At 40.8% G+C, this 22457-nt stretch overlaps 1 protein-coding gene across 1 annotated transcript; it reads right to left on the bottom strand.

Moving 5' to 3' along the window:
- Positions 1 to 450: 450 nt before the first annotated feature.
- On the bottom strand, positions 451 to 19393 carry LOC124779052. The gene is made up of 3 exons (XM_047253684.1): positions 19183 to 19393; positions 840 to 3675; positions 451 to 631 (listed from the first exon to the last, which is right to left on the bottom strand). Exons 1-3 carry the CDS (start codon positions 19391 to 19393, stop codon positions 451 to 453), a joined length of 3228 nt encoding a protein of 1075 aa, XP_047109640.1.
- Positions 19394 to 22457: the final 3064 nt, after the last annotated feature.

Raw genomic sequence — 22457 nt, 5'->3', positions numbered from 1 at the left:
AATCATGCCATTCTGCAGCACTTTGAACTGACGCTCCTGGTGGTTCTGCATCTCTCTCCAACTACTTATTAGAGGGCTCAACTAGCAATTCTGCAACACTTGGAACTGAGTCTGCTGGTGGTTCAGCATGTCTCACTAACTCCTCATCATCAGAGGGCTCATCATGCCATTCAGCAACACATTGAACTGAGGCTGCTGGTGGTTCAGCATCTCCCTCTATCTCGTTATAAGAGGCCTAATCTTGCCATTCTGCAACACTTTGAACTGAGTCTGCTGGTGGTTCAGCATCTCTCTCTAACTCCTTATCAGTGTGCTTATCATGCCCTTCTGCAGCCCATTGAACTGAGATTGCTGGTGGTTCAGCATCTCTCTCTAACTGCTTATTAGAGGACTCATCTTGCCATTCTGTAACACTTTGAACTGAGTCTGCTGGTGGTTCAGCATCTCTCTCTACTCCTCATCAAAGAGCTTATCATGCCATTCTTGCAGCACATTGAACTGAGGCTGCTGGTGGTTCAGCATCTCTAACTCCACAGCAGATGGCTTATCATGCCATTCTGCAGCACATTGAATTGAGTCTGCTGGTGGTTCAGCATCTCTCTCCAACTCATTATCAGAGGGCTCATCTTGCCTTATTCAGCACATTTAATTGAGGCTGCTGGTGGTTCAGCATGTCTCTGTATCACCTTATTAAAGGGTCCTCTTGCCATTCTGCAACACTTTGAACTGAGTCTGCGTGTGGTTCAACATGTTTCTCTAACTCCTCATCAGAGTTCTTATCATGCCATTCTGCAGCCCATTGAACTGAGGCTGCTGGTGGTTTAGCATCTCTCTCTTACTGCTTGTTAGAGAGCACATCTTGCCATTCTGCAGCACTTTGAACTGAGTCCGCTGGCGGTTCAGCATCTCTCTCCAAGTCATTATTAGAGGGCTCATGTTGCCATTCTGCAACACTTTGAACTGAGTCTGCTGGTGGTTCAGCATTTCTTTTTAACTCCTCATCAGAGAGCTTATCATGCCCTTCTGCAGCCCATTCAACTGAGCCTGCTGGTGGTTCAGCATCACTCTCCAACTGCTTATTAGAGGACTCATCTTGCCATTCTGCAACACTTCGAACTGAGTGTGCTGGTGGTTCAGCATCTCCCTCTAACTCCTCATCAGAGGGCTTATCATGCCATCCTGCAGCACATTGGGCTGAGGCTGCTGGTGGTTCAGCATCTCTATCTAACTGCTTATTAGAGGGCTCATCTGGCCATTCTGAAACACTTTGAAGTGAGTCTGCTGGTGGTAGAGCATCTCTTTGTAACTCCTCATCAGAGGGCTTATCATGCCATTCTACAGCACATTGAACTGAGGCTGCTGGTGGTTCAGCATCTCTATCTAACTGCTTATTAGAGGGCTCATCTGGCCATTCTGAAACACTTTGAAGTGAGTCTGCTGGTGGTAGAGCATCTCTTTGTAACTCCTCATCAGAGGGCTTATCATGCCATTCTACAGCACATTGAACTGAGGCTGCTGGTGGTTCAGCATCTCTATCTAACTGCTTATTAGAGGGCTCATCTGGCCATTCTGAAACACTTTGAAGTGAGTCTGCTGGTGGTAGAGCATCTCTTTGTAACTCCTCATCAGAGGGCTTATCATGCCATTCTACAGCACATTGAACTGAGGCTGCTGGTGGTTCAGCATCTCTATCTAACTGCTTATTAGAGGGCTCATCTGGCCATTCTGAAACACTTTGAAGTGAGTCTGCTGGTGGTAGAGCATCTCTTTGTAACTCCTCATCAGAGGGCTTATCATGCCATTCTACAGCACATTGAACTGAGGCTGCTGGTGGTTCAGCATCTCTATCTAACTGCTTATTAGAGGGCTCATCTGGCCATTCTGAAACACTTTGAAGTGAGTCTGCTGGTGGTAGAGCATCTCTTTGTAACTCCTCATCAGAGGGCTTATCATGCCATTCTACAGCACATTGAACTGAGGCTGCTGGTGGTTCAGCATCTCTATCTAACTGCTTATTAGAGGGCTCATCTGGCCATTCTGAAACACTTTGAAGTGAGTCTGCTGGTGGTAGAGCATCTCTTTGTAACTCCTCATCAGAGGGCTTATCATGCCATTCTACAGCACATTGAACTGAGGCTGCTGGTGGTTCAGCATCTCTATCTAACTGCTTATTAGAGGGCTCATCTGGCCATTCTGAAACACTTTGAAGTGAGTCTGCTGGTGGTAGAGCATCTCTTTGTAACTCCTCATCAGAGGGCTTATCATGCCATTCTACAGCACATTGAACTGAGGCTGCTGGTGGTTCAGCATCTCTATCTAACTGCTTATTAGAGGGCTCATCTGGCCATTCTGAAACACTTTGAAGTGAGTCTGCTGGTGGTAGAGCATCTCTTTGTAACTCCTCATCAGAGGGCTTATCATGCCATTCTACAGCACATTGAACTGAGGCTGCTGGTGGTTCAGCATCTCTATCTAACTGCTTATTAGAGGGCTCATCTGGCCATTCTGAAACACTTTGAAGTGAGTCTGCTGGTGGTAGAGCATCTCTTTGTAACTCCTCATCAGAGGGCTTATCATGCCATTCTACAGCACATTGAACTGAGGCTGCTGGTGGTTCAGCATCTCTATCTAACTGCTTATTAGAGGGCTCATCTGGCCATTCTGAAACACTTTGAAGTGAGTCTGCTGGTGGTAGAGCATCTCTTTGTAACTCCTCATCAGAGGGCTTATCATGCCATTCTACAGCACATTGAACTGAGGCTGCTGGTGGTTCAGCATCTCTATCTAACTGCTTATTAGAGGGCTCATCTGGCCATTCTGAAACACTTTGAAGTGAGTCTGCTGGTGGTAGAGCATCTCTTTGTAACTCCTCATCAGAGGGCTTATCATGCCATTCTACAGCACATTGAACTGAGGCTGCTGGTGGTTCAGCATCTCTATCTAACTGCTTATTAGAGGGCTCATCTGGCCATTCTGAAACACTTTGAAGTGAGTCTGCTGGTGGTAGAGCATCTCTTTGTAACTCCTCATCAGAGGGCTTATCATGCCATTCTACAGCACATTGAACTGAGGCTGCTGGTGGTTCAGCATCTCTATCTAACTGCTTATTAGAGGGCTCATCTGGCCATTCTGAAACACTTTGAAGTGAGTCTGCTGGTGGTAGAGCATCTCTTTGTAACTCCTCATCAGAGGGCTTATCATGCCATTCTACAGCACATTGAACTGAGGCTGCTGGTGGTTCAGCATCTCTATCTAACTGCTTATTAGAGGGCTCATCTGGCCATTCTGAAACACTTTGAAGTGAGTCTGCTGGTGGTAGAGCATCTCTTTGTAACTCCTCATCAGAGGGCTTATCATGCCATTCTACAGCACATTGAACTGAGGCTGCTGGTGGTTCAGCATCTCTATCTAACTGCTTATTAGAGGGCTCATCTGGCCATTCTGAAACACTTTGAAGTGAGTCTGCTGGTGGTAGAGCATCTCTTTGTAACTCCTCATCAGAGGGCTTATCATGCCATTCTACAGCACATTGAACTGAGGCTGCTGGTGGTTCAGCATCTCTATCTAACTGCTTATTAGAGGGCTCATCTGGCCATTCTGAAACACTTTGAAGTGAGTCTGCTGGTGGTAGAGCATCTCTTTGTAACTCCTCATCAGAGGGCTTATCATGCCATTCTACAGCACATTGAACTGAGGCTGCTGGTGGTTCAGCATCTCTCTCTAACTGCTTATTAGAAGTTCATCTTGCCATTCTGCAACACTTTGAAGTGAGTCTGCTGATGGTTCCACATCTCTCTCTAACTCGTCATTAGAGGGCTTATCATGTTATTCTGCAGCACATTGAACTGAAGCTGCTTGTGGTTCAGCATCTCTCTCTAACTGCTTATTAGAGGTCCCATCTTGCCATTCTGCTACACATTGAACGGATTCTGCTGGTGGTTCAGCATCTCTCTCTAACTGTTTATTAGAGGGCTCATCAGGCCATTCTGCAACGCATGTTACTTATGCTGCTGGTGGTTTAGCATCTATCTGTAACTGCTTATGGGAGGGCTGATCTAGGCATTCTGCAATAGCTGCGGCTTCTGATGCCTGAGGCACAGCAGTTGTCTCGAGCTGATTTTTTGGCTCCTCTATACTTCTTCTGTCAGGGGGATGGTGTTGGCGAATCCGCTCCTGTTGGCAGAATACAGAAAGCTCGGTAAGAGACATGGAACACAAAATCATATATTTGTATTCAGTGTATATTACGAGAAAAATCCTGTACCTCCCTATCACTTTGTTGCCTTTAACTGTAAGGTGGAAGGAGAACAATTTTAAAAATAATTGATGTCTGATTATTAATGTTCGTTTGGTGCAGCCGTAATATGCGGGACATTTATGTGTGTATTCATTTGCGTTTAATATTTCAATACGAATTCTTCAGTTGTGTTTGTGTGTTCGGGTAAGAATAGAGATGTCGGCAATCGCGATGAAAATATAATTCCCAATTACATGTATATTCAGTACCGTTTATCCCAGCAGTTAAAGATCTGTTCACTTTTTATGCAATGGGCATGTATACGTACAAGTTACGATTATGCAGTCAGGTTCAGTATGTTAAATGTATTGACCCTCACAGTTCGCACTTGGTATGGGGCGATACCTGCTTGAATTGTTCACCGGCGTTGCATCTGATTTTGTGGTGTAACCAGCTCAGCATTTTTACGAGGCAAACACTCGTCGTCTTCTGGGACACCAATTACATCTTCAGTGGCTACTTGGTAATACTGTGACTTTACAAACATCATCCGACACCATACTTGGGAGCCATTCTACCAGCGGTAACATGGTTTGTATCGATTGTGGTTGTTCACGTGAAGTATCTGAAGTAACTTGCGAGGCACTTGCCCTCTGAAGGTCGTGCACGCTATTCCAATGAAGTCCAACTATTACAAAGAAGGAGCTACAGTGGTTTCTGACATACAGAGTCGAGACCGCCGAATCGTTTGGTGGGCCCAAACATATTCGAAGGAGACAGCGTGAATCCAATGTGCATTGACAGGATACCGGAAAAGGCAAACTCCAAGGGCGTTTCTCACTTGTAAACGGATATGCACGGAAGTAAATAGAACACAGAAACGATAGAGAAAAATTGCACGTGAAGTGAGTTTTGTAACTCCCTGAAAAAAGATATACTGGTTAGCGCCGCATTAAGTTAGAAGTTCTCGGAAGAGGAAATTGTTTGTACTGTAAGCAGTGGAGGCAGCCGCTGAAAAGACTTCCACAACCAACTGTTAGTAATAAGCCTTTGTCTTCCTTAGAGGACTTCCACTACTAGCTGTAAGTAACAAACAGAGGACTTTTAGAGAGAACTGTAAAGATGATAATGATTTGGTGCGGCAGCCTTTTACAATGTAAGGACATTAGTATGCTGTTATATCAGTCACTAACGGTTCACCAGATAAAGCCGATAAACACTAACCGATAATCTGAAACTACTCTCCATCTTCCTTAACTAGTTCTTTTAAAATGTAACTGCGTATTATTTGTGCAGGAGAAACCTGAAACATGGAAATCTGAAATTACTACATCTTTACGTAAGCGAGGATTAAATCATTACCCCGAAACAGAGCAAAATAGCTATATAAGCCACTATGTGTGGAAGAGGAATTCCACTATTTAACGCTGGGGAGAGGGAGCGGATTGGTGGAAAGAGTTCATTGAAGGCCTCTGCGAGGGGAAGAAATGGAAGTCGAGATGAAAGACGTAGGGATCCAGTAATGGCACTTATCAGAGTTTCGACGCACTTACGATCAAATAAAGCTACAAACATCGACAGCATATCTTCACTTCTAAAATCATTAGTGAATGTGAAAACCAAACGACTTTTCAAGTTCGATTGAAGGATTTTTTAGTCTACAAACTCGAAAAAATTCCGAAGGGCATTTAAGAGCGAGAACTACCGAAAAATCGACTGACAAGAAAAGGAAGCTTTGATTGAGGAAAGGTAAAGACACCAGAGAGGTACCTATGACGTCGCTCATTATTGTAGAATCAAGACTGCAAAAAGAGTTCCACGATGTAAAATAGTGGAATATGTTTCAGATTCTCGGGAAAATTCAGGGATCTTTCACCCATACTATTCAGTCTGCCCATCAGCTAATTGATGACGAAAGTAAATGAAAGGATCAGACATGGGATTAAAATTCAGTGTGGAAGGATATCAGCGATAAGATTCAGTGGTGGCATTGCTGTCCTCAGTAAGAGTGAAGGAAAATGTTATGATGATATGCCCAACGTTACATTAGGATGTTATATTGAATCAGAAACAGTGTTGCACAAAGTAGCAATTTTAAGAGAGACGGTTCCTGAATATAGTATGGCGGTGTGCTTCATTTCTTCTTTTGATGAGCCCAGTGGTAGAGCTATTTGTAAAACTAACTAAATTTCTTAACATTGTTTAGAATCTAGTCACCCAGCCTGCCCATACTTTTGTTCGTAAGCTATTGGCAACCTCGAGTGGTATGATTACTTCTATTTACTTCATTTTCTGAGAAGTTTCCATGGATGTGTTATGGGCGTGTTAATGAAGAACAGGATTTTTCGCTGCACTGGGTGGCATAATTAATCAGTGATTGTCAGATCAGAGCAATTTGTGATCCTGTTATTGTGGGAGGTGTGTTTCTGAACAGTACTGCGTATTCAAGGATCACGCAGGTGATGTTTTTGCCTGCAGCACGTTCAGCAGTGAATGTGATGTTTTACGTGCTCCAGTGAATGATTTTCAATTGGTCTTATCAGCCAGAACACCGTTTTGATGTATCTGGTCACAGTTGTCTATACTCAACACCTAGCTTCTTCATTTGTGTAGAACTACTGCAAGCTATTTGAGCCACATTACGGTCGTGACGCTTTGGAATCAAAGTGACCTCAGGAAGTGTCCCGCTAAAAGATACCTTTTTTAGTAAGTTGTGCCATAAATGTCTTTTCTCTCCAATTCGTTTCATTACCTTACTATCGTTTCATTACCTTATTTCATTACCTCATTACCTTGCAGAATTATCTGCAATTATTTACCTAGAATTTTACGTAAGTGTCATTCATATCGTAATGTACATGTTGAAATGAATACATGTTTTATTTAATCGTATGCTTTTCTCTGTTTTAGTAGTTTTAGTCACCAATTATAGAATCTATCCATTTGTGTAAGGCAGGTAAAAAATGAGCTGACAAAACATATCCCAAGTTTCATTACGGCTTCCGGATACGGAGTATTAGACATTTACGAGAGTCGGTTTAACATATGTGCTGTATGCCACTCACCAGATCATCACGAAGAGCCAAGTTCACTCGCCAGCTGCCGCCTGGGAATGCAGACGTTCGACTCACTGCATACGTTGCAGTTAACGTATGTACTTTAAGGAACCATTTGCACTCGAGCACAGACTATATTTAATTTACTGAACTTAGATTATATGTATCGATTTTTGTAAGACAAGACAAAGCAAAACAAAGGAATTAACACTGTTCTCTTGTGGCAGGCAGTAAGCATCAACACACTCTGATGTCATTCGTTGTCCTAGAAGGACGTAATATTTTGTGTGGCTCCACAGTTAGCCATATTGATACTTATTTGCAGAAAAGAGGCGCAAAATTAATAAGTCGCTCTCATTTGTGAATTATCTGCAATTATTTACCTAGAATTGTAGGTAAGTGTCATTCATATCGTAATGCACGTGTTGAAGTGAATACATGTTTTATTTAATCGTATGCTTTTCTCTGTTTTAGTAGTTTTAGTCACCCCATTGACATGATTGAAGCAGAGGTCAGGTATCAGACTTAGTCTAAAATAATATATAATGCGTCCTGGCTACGTTCCGTACATCTTCGGACGTGCGAAGCTCGATAAATTCATGGCGTAAATTGCATTTACTTTATTATGTGACCTCAATGAACAATGCTACGTAAGATTTTATGAAACTTTAAGAAATTCAATTCCAATCTTAAAGGCGAAACAGACTTTAATCTCTCAATTACTTAAACAAACAATTAATATTATTATTATTACAATTTATTATTATTATTTATTTCATTTTTTTGTTAAACTGGCGACTGTGTGCCAGGACTCATTATTGTATCTGTACTACAACTAATTGTTCTTTTTCATGTACATCCTGACCAGCAACAACCTACGTGACGAGAATATTGAAAAAAAAAAACGATTAAAATCTGGAGACAATTTGGGCTGGAAATGAAATCTTCGGATCAAGACGACATGTACGGTAAGACGCAGCACTCGCACATCTACAACTGATTCCAAGCACATTTTTCATTCAAAATTATTTTTCTCAGCATTAATTGAATATTCAGTTTCCATTTAGTAATTTTTTCCAATTTCCGCGAAATCTCATTACTCAGACGATTACATTCCGATCCTACAATACTCAAGTTACATTGCACATTATGGCCGATATTGTACAAGATTCAAGCAATACGGCTAGTCACCATTAACACGTATGCTACTTTCAATCTTTAAAGTCATCTCTTAATCATTCTCAGTCATTTACACACACACATAGGCAGTAAATTTTCACACTACGCGTTTAAACAATTTTTTTTCTTGCACACAATTTATTCACAATATGGTAAAAACTCGACACCAGTACACAATAGACCAACAATCAAGTGACGCAAACATGGATACACAGACACATTCAGACACAGAAACTAATACAGACATGCAAATACATCAAAATAATCCGCTACAGACACACACAAACGCCGAAAGGAGCCGTTCAGAACCAAACCTGAGAGACCACGTCACGTCTAATGACGCGGCGGGGGCAAGCTCATTTTGCAATCAAAATTTTGCCGCTATACTGAATTCAATTTTGGAAGGCATACCCAATATTAAGCAAGATGTAGCAACCAATCAAAGACAAAATTACGAAAAATTCACACAATAAATGACAGACAATGCAGCTTTCAGAAATGAGATAAAATCAGACTTTGCCACACTGACTGAAAAGGTAGATGAAATTAATAGGCGTCTTTCCAAACAGGTCGACGATTTTACGGAAAAATTTGAAAATTTAGAGTTACGACAAAGCGACAATGCCAGTCACATCCATGAATTGACAAAAACCTGTGAAACTATTAATTTCAAATTAGAATCAAACACGCACACATGTGACGAAATTAATTTAAAGGTGAATACAATAGAAACAAACGTAGCTGACATTCACAAACAGATTCACACAACAATACAGCAAGAGGCTGAACCCCATTTCTCTCGCCTTAATTCACAATACAAAGAATGGACAACACACAAAGATCAAATTTTTGAAGAATGCATACAAAACAAATTGCCACATATTGTGCACGATTTTTGCTGTGGAATACATGAACAGTAGACAAGTAATCGATGACGATATGCAAACAAAGGCAACTCAATGCCAAGCACAACAGAATAGTACACCTGTTGTGTACATAGTTCCGCGTAATCAGCGTATACACAATTTTCCCACTAGAGCGCGCCCCGCTAAGCACAACAGCGCAGGCGCAGCGCTTGTCCGTCTCCGCACTACGATATGGCGCTGTCATAGAGATGGACCAAATTCTGCTTCCGCCGATCCGCGCATTAATATGTCTCGCAGCCAATGAGATTGCTGCTAATGTAGAACCTTTTCTCCTCGAGGATCACACTCGCGCAGTGATACCTGAACGCTCGAGGTATTATAACGAGTGTACAGACCTCTGATTGGTCAGTCTGCATTAGTCTGCATTTGTCTGCACCAGTCTGCATTAGTCTGTACCAGTATATAGTCAAGTTTCAATCTGCGCCTAATAAGATTATCATATTCCTGTACATAGCCATAAAGAGAATTGTATAGACACTTTGTCAAGTATCGGAGATATGTGAAAATAAGATTAACGTACCAAGACCAAAGGAACTTCAGATTGTCAATTGTAAACAGCATCCAGAATGAAGTTACATAATATCTATGATTTTTATTATTTTAATAAATGTGTGTGAAAATTAATCAAGTTCTGTTTAAAGTTGGTCACCGTCAATCTGCTACTCTACGCATGCAAGTGGCATTTCTATCGTCTGACCTAACGGCAGAAGATAAACACGCCACGATAAGACGACGAGACCTATTGCTGACACTCGCCTACTTCCGCTAGAGCGACAAGTCAAATAATCTGATGGTATGTGTACCGAAGGCCTTACAGAACGCACCCCACAACACCCACTACACATTTAACACACACAGAAGAAAATCTCGATTCGGAAATGAACACATGTACACACACGAACTTCAACACTCAAATACACAATACACTGACACGCATAGCAACAGATACTCATCACCTGAAATACAATACAATTATCATTTTGATGAAGAACCATGTACACATAGGGAAGAATTCAATGATTACACGGAAAGAAACAGACGAACACGTAACAAAGAAGAAGAAAGTCTAATCAAGCACCGTAAATTCCAACCTTTTATACCAGGCAAAAGCACTGTACACCCTGTCTTCTTCTTAAAATCTTTTAGGGACGCATTCCCACGTACGTGGAGCGACCACAAACGCATTGCACACGTTGTGGATTACATTCAAGGAGACGCTGCTGTCTGGGCTTACCATGAAATCGACAGATGTATAACATACGAGCAGTTTGAACGCGCCTTCTTGAATAAGTTTTTGTCACCCACTGTGCAGGAACGTACCCGCAAACAAGTCACTGAACCCGAACACTTCAATGCTAAAAACGGCAGTCGGCACCGATATTTCGAGAAGTACCTAAACATGATACACTTCCTTAATGAAACAGTGAAACCAAAAGATGTGATCCGATCACTGAAAGCAAGACTTCCTTTTAATATTAAAGAGAAATTACTGTACTTACCGGACGACGATCCTGAATATTTTTTGGAAAAGTTAGATGCTGTTGATTTACTGTATGAAGAACAAGAATCAACACACAACTCACGCAGTAGGAATCAACATGTCTGCATTGACACATTACCCAACACGCAGCAAAATTCACAACAACACACAGTAAACATGGAAAACAATTACCAAAACTCACAGTTGCATACAAACAACAGCTGTAACTATACATAGGGAGATAACCCGTACAAAAAACGAAGAAACGACAATTTTAATTCAAGAAGGAATAACGGAAACAACAACAGACACAAAGCCAAACAGAAACACTGGCAAAGAAACAACAACACAGATTACACAAGAAATGGAACACCTACACCGCACTTTAACCGGAACAACAACCAGTATTACGCGAGACAGTGGCAAACACAGCAACCGCCACCACAAGATCATATTCAGATGCCACAAGGGAATTTTGCACAAACAAGCAACACGAACCAACAAATGACATCAGCCAACCGAAAACAGACAGGCGATTGGCAAAGACAATACCCTAATGTAAATATTATTGAGGTAGCTAATGAAACTACAACTACACTTGCCAATGACCAGACAAACCAGGTAAACTAGAACCAGTCATTACTGAGCCCCAGGTCGTGACTTAAACATTTGGGGGCAACTTCAATTTAGAAACTATGTTTGAATACACACTTGCTAATGAAACTGTGAAACAAGAAAAATTAACATTTACACAACAAGAGTTGCCTACACTACTCTTAAGATATAATGAAAGTGGAAACTTAGCTGATGATCTGATAAATGACAACACACGATGTAAAGATAAAATTTGTACTGTCTTCCACCTCAGGCATTGTAGGTAGTACACCTACTAACATAATTATTGATACAGGAGCTGCTGTCAGTGTGATTTCTCACAATTTTTATACTACAATGAAGAAAACTTCTAAGATACCAGAGAACCCAGTTCAAAACTGTTTAATATTAACAGCATTAGGTAATAAGTCAAGCAGGGTTAATAAGCAGGTATTTGTGACTGTTAATATGGGAACTGGAATCGTACAATGGCCTTTCCTAGTTGTCCAAAACCTTGCTGCCAATTGTATATTGGGCATTGACTTTCTTTGCGAGAAGGGCTGCATAATAGAGTTCTCCAAAAGCATTTGTTATTTTAAGTATGAAGACAGAGACATAGTTTTGAACTTGGACACTCGACTAGTAGACCATAACAAGCACTGTTCTGGCTAAAAGATACAGATTATACATGAGACTGACGTAGATTCCACACAACAACCTGTATTACACAGTGAGGTAGTGAATGATGTACTTACACAAATTAATTCTAAGTTATCAGAATATGATGCTATTAATGAAGAGGAGAGATCCCAGCTTAAACATATTTTACTTAAGGATAAGGATGTTTTCACTAGTAAGCCAAGTAGGATCAACACATATTTGTATACGATTGAAGTCAAGCCCCACCAAATCTGTTACCATAAGTCATACAATGTACCTCTAGCTCTGCGACCTGCGGTTTGGGAAGAATTAAAGAAAATGATTACATGGAATATTATAGAAGCATCAACATCTCCATATTATAGCACTTTGCATGTAGTGAAAAGACACAATGGAAGTATCAGGTTAGTATTAGATGCAAGAGCTATCAATCAAATTATCTTACCAGTGAGGATACAACCAGAGAATCTTTATGAACCACTTCAGAAATTCTTGGATGCAAAATATTTCTCTACAAGAGACCTTAGAAATTCGTTTTGGCAGGTGCCAATAAGCAACGAATCTAGAAAATATACAGCCTTTATGTTTGTGGGTAGAACTCATCAATTTTGAGTATTACCATTAGGCCTAAATGTAAGCTCAGGCATATTCATTACTGCACTAAACTCTGTACTCGGTGATGATTCACTACAAACTGTTACGCACTATGTAGATGACATACTGATTGCCTCAAAAACATGGAAGGAACACACTGTTACCCTGAAAACTTTACTATGCAGATTCGACCAAGCTGGTATCACTGCGAATCTTTGTAAATCTAAATTTGCTTGTTCTGAGATCAAATACCTAGGACACATCATCAACACACAAGGCATTAAACCTGACCCTTGAAAATTAGATGCTATCAGACATTTCCCCAGTCCCACTACAAAGAAACAGTTAAAATCACTTCTCGGTCTATGCTCATTTTTCAGACGATTCATACCTAAACAGGTACTCAATGGGAGATACTTATTAAACTTATTAAAGAAGAACCAGATATGGATTTGGAACTAAGACTGTGAAAATGACGTTACTAAAATCAAAGAAGCCTTAGTAAATTCTAACATGCTGGAACATCCAGAGTTCAATTTGAACTTTTATATTGCTTGTGATGCATCAAACATTTGTTTGGGATCTTGTTTATTTCAAGTTGTTAAAACAGAAACTTCAGAACTTATTAAGATCATTAGTTTTGCCAGTAGGACTTTAACGGAATGTGAAAGATCTTACTCCACCACGGAATTGGAAACATTATCTATTGTATAGGCATTTAAATAGTTTAATTATTATCTGTATGGAAGACACACCATTATATACACAGATCATCAAGCACTTACCTTCCTTTTGTCATGTAAACTCATTCATCCTAGACAATGGGCACTTGCATTACAGAATTTCTCTTTTGAAATCAAGCACTTCAAGGGAAAAGACAACATAATAGCTGACACACTTTCAAGACTACCACAAGGATTACACCATAAGAATACAGACTTTGAGAACACAAACAATTACAGAATACTACTCATGCAAGACAAACAGTTTACAGAATAGTACAAAGACCTATGCAAGAACATGGCAACACTACAAGATTCAGAACCACACTGGTGTAAAATGAAACAAATCTACATGTTAAACAACAACATACTTTTCTACAAAAGACACACAAATGCTACCAAGTGGTGCGTTTGCATACCACAAGATTCTGTACACTATCACTTGCACACACACTCACAGTTTGGGGACACTACGGAACAAAGAAATGTCTAAACAAGTTATGTACATATTGCTATTTTCCAAACATGAGAAGAAAAATACATAATGTTATCAGCAAATGTCTCAGATGTCAAAAATCCTAGCCACAAAATCAATCCACCAAAATAGATTTGCACTCTATCTTATCCACTGCACCTAGAGAGATACTTTGTAAAGATGTTAGCGGACCTCATCCAACTAGCATCGATGGTTGTAAATATATTCTAGCATTTTATGACATATTTTCTAGGCACATCAAACTTTTTGCCATAAAGTCACCCACAGCAAACACCAACATCAGAAGATCCACAAACGATTACATGCCATACTGTGGAAAATCTAAAGACATTCTATCAGATAACACCACGTATTATGCAGGATTCACTTGGAGAAAATTTCTAAATGATAACAACATTAAGAGCATCTTTATTTCAAAATTTCGTTCATCAGCCAACCTTTGTGAGAGATGTTTTGGAGAATTAAACACATTCATGAGAACTTACACCTCAATGCAGCACACAAACTGGATACATTACCTAGCACTTTCTGAGGGAATACACAACAATTTAAATATATACAACACACCCTATACTCCCAGAGAATTCATGTTTGACACAAAGGAAACTAATGAATGGAGCAACCACCACAAATATTTCCTGACACCAAACCTTCACACGAAGAAAAGGTGAGGGAAGTACTCATTGCAATTACTGAACAAGCTGACATTAGAAATAAGAACTATGGTGCTAATCTTAAAAGAAGGCAACACTTTACAATAGGCATGCAAGTTTTACTTAAGACCCACAACAAATCGTCATCACCTCTAAAACGTAATGTTAAGTGGCGTCCATTGTATGAAGGTCCTTGCACAATCATTGATATACCACACCCTGGAGCATATCTTTTACAAAACCCCAAGAATAAAAGAATTTTAGGTTTGTACCCTCACAAAGATTTGAAAACTTTTAGCCTTTAGCAGAGTATGCTGATACAACAAGGTAAGTCGCATCTGGTACTTCAAGCTGCAAAGAGAAGTAGATATAAGCTATAATCTTAAGTATCTACATTTTACAGCACCAGCAACAACAGCAGCAGCAAGAAGATAAGACACAGGAAGAACTAACAATTTTCATGCAAAGCACAGCTACTGATTATATCTATTAAAACCTTACAAACAAGCTGACAGACTAAATGACTGGAGACAATTTCTGCCCTGAACCTGATATATTAATTGGCATGATAGACACTTGATTTGCTATTCACACTCACACCACAATCCACATGAACACAACATGCGCAAAAAACACTCTACAGGAAATGACAAATGAGATTAACTGAGCAAGGCTACATACTTTATTTAATTTGTAGATGATACTTTGTGCATGTGCTAATTTTTAATTGATTGTGGATGTGATGTGTCGTGTCTTATTGTAATCATGACTTTTCTGAACAGATTATCTCCAAGATGTTTTCTGACCTACTATGAAAGTTTACGTTGCAGGAAACATTTAATGAGGAAGAACACTTATTGTTTAGTACTGATGTAAAGGAAAATATCCTTAAAAGGAAAACTTTATTTCTTTTAAAAAAAGGAAGAGACCTATAAAAGCAAATGGAATTTCTGAATGTATCACAATACACTGAACAGAACGATAATTTTTTCTATGTCTGACCCATATGTATTTTTAAATATCTAGTTTAATGCAATTGAAAAATGTAAAATATGTATATGTATTACCAAACAATGTAATATAAATGCATAGGTACATGTTTCACAGATAATTTTTTATATCAATGTAAATATGTAATAGAAAACTCAATGTGAAGTGATGGTTCAAAATGGTTCAAATGGCTCTGAGCACTATGGGACTCAACGTCTGAGGTCATCAGTCCCCTAGAACTTACAATTACTTAAACCTAACTAACCTAAGGAAATCACACACATCCATGCCCGAGCCAGGGTTCGACCCGCGACCGTAGCAGTCACGCGGCCGGCGTGAAGTGATATTTGTTATGTTTTGTGCTCTCTGTTGTGAACGAACATCTTGTTTTGGAACGAACAATGCATGAACAAATTGTGTGCAAATTGTTAAAAAACGGTTCACTGCGCTCATGATGGGACACTATAAGTGACGTGAGTCGCAAAACCACGGCACACTTTTCGACGACGCGACGGGACGACATCCGTCTTTCGGAAGACGAAATATGGAGGTTATTGAGTAGATGTAGCACGGATGGTCAGTGTGAAACCACTGACACAATGTATTCCCACCAAGACGAAACCACGTTTTAACTACGTCTTCCAAAGCACGCTTCATTGCGGGATTGTCGATCTCCAACTTATTTCTTCCAACTTATTTCTCAGCTCTCAACGTAATACATTCACAAAGCTCTGAATACGCACAAAAACATTAATTAATTTTATTTATTGAATGAACATGTGTAATAACATTTTAAAGTGAAAGAGATCAATGGAACATATACTCAACAATTTTTTAGAAAGTGGCTAAGCACAAGTGAATACGAACTGTGAAATGAATGTTACAGTCTATCTATAACTGCTATCGAGAAACTTTATAAGATAAGCATCAATAGTTACTTGCTGGCGCACTGAACTCTGAAATTTGAGTTCGCGGATTCTGCATGGAATCAAATATTTTTATTTTTTCTTTTCACTTTCATTTAACTTGTATGTAAATATTATTTATGTATTTGTATAGATTTATGATATTTTATTTATGTTGAATCAGTGAAACATGATACGTAATAACTTATGATTCATGACATGACAAATAAAGAAAACACGTCAACAAATTGCTGAGCTGCAGGTGGTACACCTTTGCCTCCGCAATTTGGGGGGCAGTTTAAGGAACCATTTGCTCTCGAGCACAGACTATATTTAATTTACTGAACTTAGATTATATGTATCGATTTTTTTAAGACAAGAGAAAGCAAAACAAAGGAATTAACACTGCTCTCTTGTGGCAGGCAGTAAGCATCAACACAATCTGATGCCATTCGTTGTTCTAGAAGGACGTAATATTTTGTGAATTATCTGCAATTATTTACCTAGAATTTTACGTAATTGTCATTCATATCGTAATGTATCTGTTGAAATCAATACATGTTTTATTTAATCGTATTCTTTTCTTTGTTTTAGTAGTTTTAGTCACCCCATTGCCATGATTGAAGCAGAGGTCAGATATCAGACTTTGCTTACAAAAAATATATAATGAGTCCTGGCTACGTTCCGTACATCTTCGCACGTGCAAAGCTCGATAAATTCACGGCGTAACTTGCATTTACTTCATTGTGTGACCTCAATGAACAATGCTACGTAAGATTTTATGAAACATTAAGAAATTCAATTCCAATCTTAAAGGCGAAACAAACTTTAATCTCTCAATTACTTATCCAAACAGTTATTATTATTATTATTACAATTTATTATTATTATTTTATTTCATTTTTATATGTTAAAGTGCCCACTGGAATACTACAGACTAGATCTATAGCTGAAACACATTTAACAGCAACGTAAAGTAGACTAGAAAGTGCTACAAAATCGATCCTGTTATCGAACCTATTAGATTAGAAGTGAAGAGGTCTCTAGTGTGATCACTGACTTTTCCAATGGACACAGCTTATTCAGTATGAGTACTTCAAGGCAAGTAAATACAGATGTAGGAATAAATACTCGACATGAATGTAATTCCCCGGTCATACCACATAGTTAAATACAGAGCTGTGTACAGTTAAAGAAAGCTGCCATCAGCAATAATCCAAAACTCAGTCGAAGCAATTATCTTGGTGTTAGTGGGTACAGCGTCGCAATCTCCCACATAGCAATGAAAAAGTAGAGACAAGATCAATAGCGAAAAAAACAGGAAAAGCGACACTTGAAAATTACCATATTCAGAACAAAGGATGGACAGTCTTATAGGTAAATATAGAAATTTGATTCCTGAACATCTAAAGGCAGAAAAAGACACGTTTGAAGAGAGCGGAAAGAGATCTTTATATTAAGAAGGCAGGATCTCGGCTGACATTTAGCAGGTGGTCGTTCATATTCCACAAGGCCCAACAAAGCCTGGCAAGGCTTGGGATCTAGAGAACGTATTCTCCATGGCTTATAAAAAATAATTAAAATTCTCTATGGTCCTCCTCCACTAGAAATGTAGAAAAACGTGCAGCGCAGTAACTTTAATTACAAATGAAGTACAGTGGTATGTGAAATTATCTATACTGTAGTAATTCCTGTACTAGGAAGGTATAGATACAGCGATATTGCAACGAGTGGATGTTCAAGCTCTTGACGTCCCTTAGTATTCAGCAGCCGTAAATGACACTGTGGAAATATTTTATGGTATTTCCATAGCCAATGTAGGTTGCTTATAATCTGAGATGGGCAAAAATGTAACACCCACATCTCTGTAAACAGTTATGCACCGTTGTGGAATACTTAAAAAGTGGTTTGTTTTCAACTACCATTATTAAAATCAATTATGTGTATGAGAAAATGCCGCTCGTAAAATGTAATTTAGTGCAGTCTGTAGTCTGTACCTCCCGCATTTCGGCCATCACCATTCCAAAAGAGGCCTCACAAGATAAATGTTCATTTCTACAGTTTTTCTAATTACACCTCGATTATGCCTACCATTGAATGAAACATTATGTTTATCAGAATTACTGTTCAAACGGAAAGAATATGACGTTTCGTACGCAGTGCGGGCAGAATGGCTGTCTGCCCACTGCCCGCTGCTGATCTAGTGTGGTATTCAACAATAACTTAAAATGCTGAGCTTCGATTTCCCGGATACGCTGGAGAAGAGCACCGCATTGCAGCACCATCTCTTATGCGCAAACCGTTTGACAGAGGATCAAAATCGGGGACCATTTGGGTGTATACTCCCACGATCACGATTTCACTGCTTTCCTTCTGCAATGCTGACCTGCTTTCACGTAAAGAGATAAAAAATTCTCATGTTTGTGGGGAGTAAGCCTTGCAAAAATCTTTGGTCTATTCGCTGTAAGAGCGAAAGCACCGACGGTTATTATTTGGAGCACTCACGTAGATGACTGCAAATAGTCCGTAGTTTAGAAATATCTTTCAGCTAAGCTAAATTTTCGGAAGTGAGTAACGTCCGTTAGGGAGTACATGGTGTGTGTGTGTGTGTGTGTGTGTGTGTGTGTGTGTGTATGAGTGTGTGTGCTACTGGTGTGATATACGTCGTCAGGAAACGAAGTGGTGCTCACCTTCTGAGCTTTGGTGACCTGCTCCAACTCGACCAGCCGTCGATGCCCCTGCATCGTATTCCTTCGGCCGTAACAAGGACAGCACGCCGTCCAGCATCTCCTCCAACCCATCTGCAGCAGAGCAGAGCCTGTTGCACAAGCTGCCGAATGGTTTACGGTATAGTAATTGCTGCATTATGTCGCACAGTAGGATCTCTCCTGTTGTCACCATACTGTCAAATAGATGGCGTTTTCAGCACCGCAAAAAACCAGTTTGTGGCAATATCGAGTAGTTGCAAAAGAAATTAAAGTTTTCAAATAGAGGAAGACTCACTTTTAGAAGTATTTAAACGGCTTTGGTATCGTCACGTAGAAACCACAGTCAAGTCCAAATCTGAAGGCAGGTTGGTCAACGAAGTACCATATTTAGACCTGAGAGCACGTTAATCATTGAAACCAAGCCAGAACAGAACTTTCTTCCTGACCGAAGATTGCAGCTATCGACACTGACGGAGAAAAATCGCAACTCCAAAAAATAAGTAACGTCGAATATTGAAAGTTAGGGAATACATTTGCCTAGGTAACATATTTAGGTGCTCAGCATTGCGAGATCTCAGGTTAAAGTTAAGTGCAAGATGGCCATCGCAAATGTGAAATTCTCAAACATTAATAATCGGTGTAACCGCCAGAATGTTGACTGCAAGGATCCAAAGGTGCATGCGTTGTGTTCCACAGGTGTCGGATGGCAGTTTGTTTGACAGAGTTCAGTGCCTATTGCACTTGTTCGGACAGCACAGGGACGGTTAATGCTGGCTGTAGATGACGTCCCGTGTGTACTCAAGTGGAGACACAGTAGGCCGAGAGAGTGAGTCGACACTGTATAGCATGTTGGGCTACAACAGCCGTATGTGAGCGAGCAGTATCATGTTGGAAAACTCCCCCTGGGGCGCTGTTCATGAATGGCAGCACAACAAGTCGAAACGACAGATTAACGCACAAATTTGCAGTAAGGGTGTGTGGGATAACCACACGAGTGCTCCTGCTGTCATACGAAATTGCATCCCAGACCGTAACTCCAGGTGTAGGTCCCGTGTGTCTAGCACGATGACTGGTTAGTTGCTGGTTTTTTTGTCTTTTTTTTTTGTTTAGGGGGCTCAACTACTAAGGTCATTAGTGCCCAGTCACAAACGTTTGTGCACTAATAGCGTAGAAAAACGCAAGGGGGCAACATCAGAAAGTACTTACAAGGACGCAGAGAAACAAAATAAAAGAGCTAGATCTCTTTGGACAAGTCCGTCAGTGTAATAAAACGAGGGACAGGAGCAGCTGCTCGAGCGTCATCAGCTAGAAGTTCCTGTAAGTTAGACGGCAGACATAGGACAACACGAGAGTGAATAAAACGGGGACAGGACAATAAAATATGGTGCACCGTCAATGGATGACCACAGGGGCACTGCGGGGCGCGGTCACCGGACAACAGGTAGCAGTGGCTAAATCTGCAATGCCCAATCCGCAACCTGGCCTAAATGACCTCCTCTCGCCGGGAAGGGCTTATTTTCATGGAGAGAGGACCAAGCCTCGTGCCACAATGATGAAACGCACCGACAAAGAACACCACTAACATCAGTTGATGGGACACAAAGGGAAGCTGTCCGAGGCAGGAGGGCAGCAGCCTTGGCCGCAGCATCAGCAGCTTCGTTCCCAGGCACACCGACGTGACCAGGAATCCACAAAAAAAGGACATGAGCGCCGGTATCAGCTAGCGACTGAAGGGACCGTTGAATTCGTTGCACGAGAGGGTGGTTCGAATATGGGTCACGGAGACTCTGAATGGCGCTCAAAGAATTATAGCAGATAGCATAAGGAGAATGACGATGGCGGTGGATATACTGAACGGCCTAATAAGAGAGCAAAAAGCTCAGCTGTGAAGCTTGAACACTGGTCAAGGAGCCGAAATTGAAAGGTATCATCTCCAACGACAAAGGCACATCCGACGCCTGCAGTAGTCTTGGAGCCATCTGTGTAAATAAAGACGTTATTAGTAAGTCTCGAACGAAGTTCGACAAACCCCGAGCGGTATATCGAATCCGCGGTCCTCTTCTTTGGGAGCGAGCTGAGTTCAAGGTGAACGCGAACCTGAGCCTGGAGCCAAGGTGGTGTCGGGCTCTCACCCACTCGAAAAGTCGTAGGGAGGGTAAAATAAAGTTGCTGAAGCAGGCAACGAAAGCGAACTCCAGTAGGTAACAGGGCAGAGACATACAGCCCGTATTGGCGGTCGAGAGAGTCGTCAAAGAAAGAGAAATATGACGGGTGGTCGGGCATTGACATCAGTCGGCAGGCGTACCGACAAAGCAACAAATCGCGCCGGTAGATTAGCGGTAATTGGGCAGCTTCGGCATACTGAAGTTCCAAATGCCGGTGTAAGGAGTTAGTGGAATGTGCGCAACAGGGAGTCTTGCTCGGAGCTGTTCTTGAAGTAACCGATTTTTAACAGTTCGCTGTGTCGCTGTAGTGCCAACAGGTGCTCAGATTGCTGCTGAAGATGCAGCGCGATGCGGCAGAGCCATATGCCGAACACGATGCTTTTCCAACTCGGTAGTGGCACGTGGCCATCTGGAGGCCGGTCTGCTTGCGACCGCACATTCTCGTGACCACCGCTGCCAGTGCATTGCTACCAAGTCTTTCTGAAAAAGGCCGAGCGGTTCTAGGCGCTACGGTCTGGAACCGCGCGACCGCTACGGTCGCAGGTTCGAATCCTGCCTCGGGCATGCATGTGTGTGATGTCCTTAGGTTAGTTAGGTTTAAGTAATTCTAAGTTCTAGGGGACTGATCACCTCAGAAGGTAAGTCGTATAGTGCTCAGAGCCATTTGAACCATTTGTTTAACAAAGTTTAATTTTTTAGTAACGGATTATGGATTAACGAAGTTAACTGTTTGATTAATGCTGTTCAGCTGTGGTTCTGAGTACACTCTGGCTGAAACGGGAACGGTGCATCTATTGTCGTTTCGGCCTCACGACCATGAAGCATAAAGAATGGTTTGAAACCTGCACTGTGTTTCTTCGCTGTGTTATATGCGAATGTCAGGATGGGTATTATTGTACACCAAGCTCCCTGTTCGACCAAAACGTACACCGAGAGCTTATATACCATGTACGAGGGTCTCTCCAAAAGAAACATACACTATTTTTGTAAAAATACAGTATTGATTCTGCATGTGTGGAAGTTTTACAGTGTGTGGATGCATCCTTCCCGCTTGTTTTCAAACTTAGTTCAACCTGTTCCCGTGAGTGGCGC

The sequence above is a fragment of the Schistocerca piceifrons genome, chromosome 1, assembly GCF_021461385.2.
Source record: "Schistocerca piceifrons isolate TAMUIC-IGC-003096 chromosome 1, iqSchPice1.1, whole genome shotgun sequence".
Classification (NCBI taxonomy): Eukaryota; Metazoa; Arthropoda; class Insecta; order Orthoptera; family Acrididae; genus Schistocerca; species Schistocerca piceifrons.
Note: the sequence above shows the minus strand (reverse complement) of the source record. Positions and strands in the feature narration are given on the sequence as shown.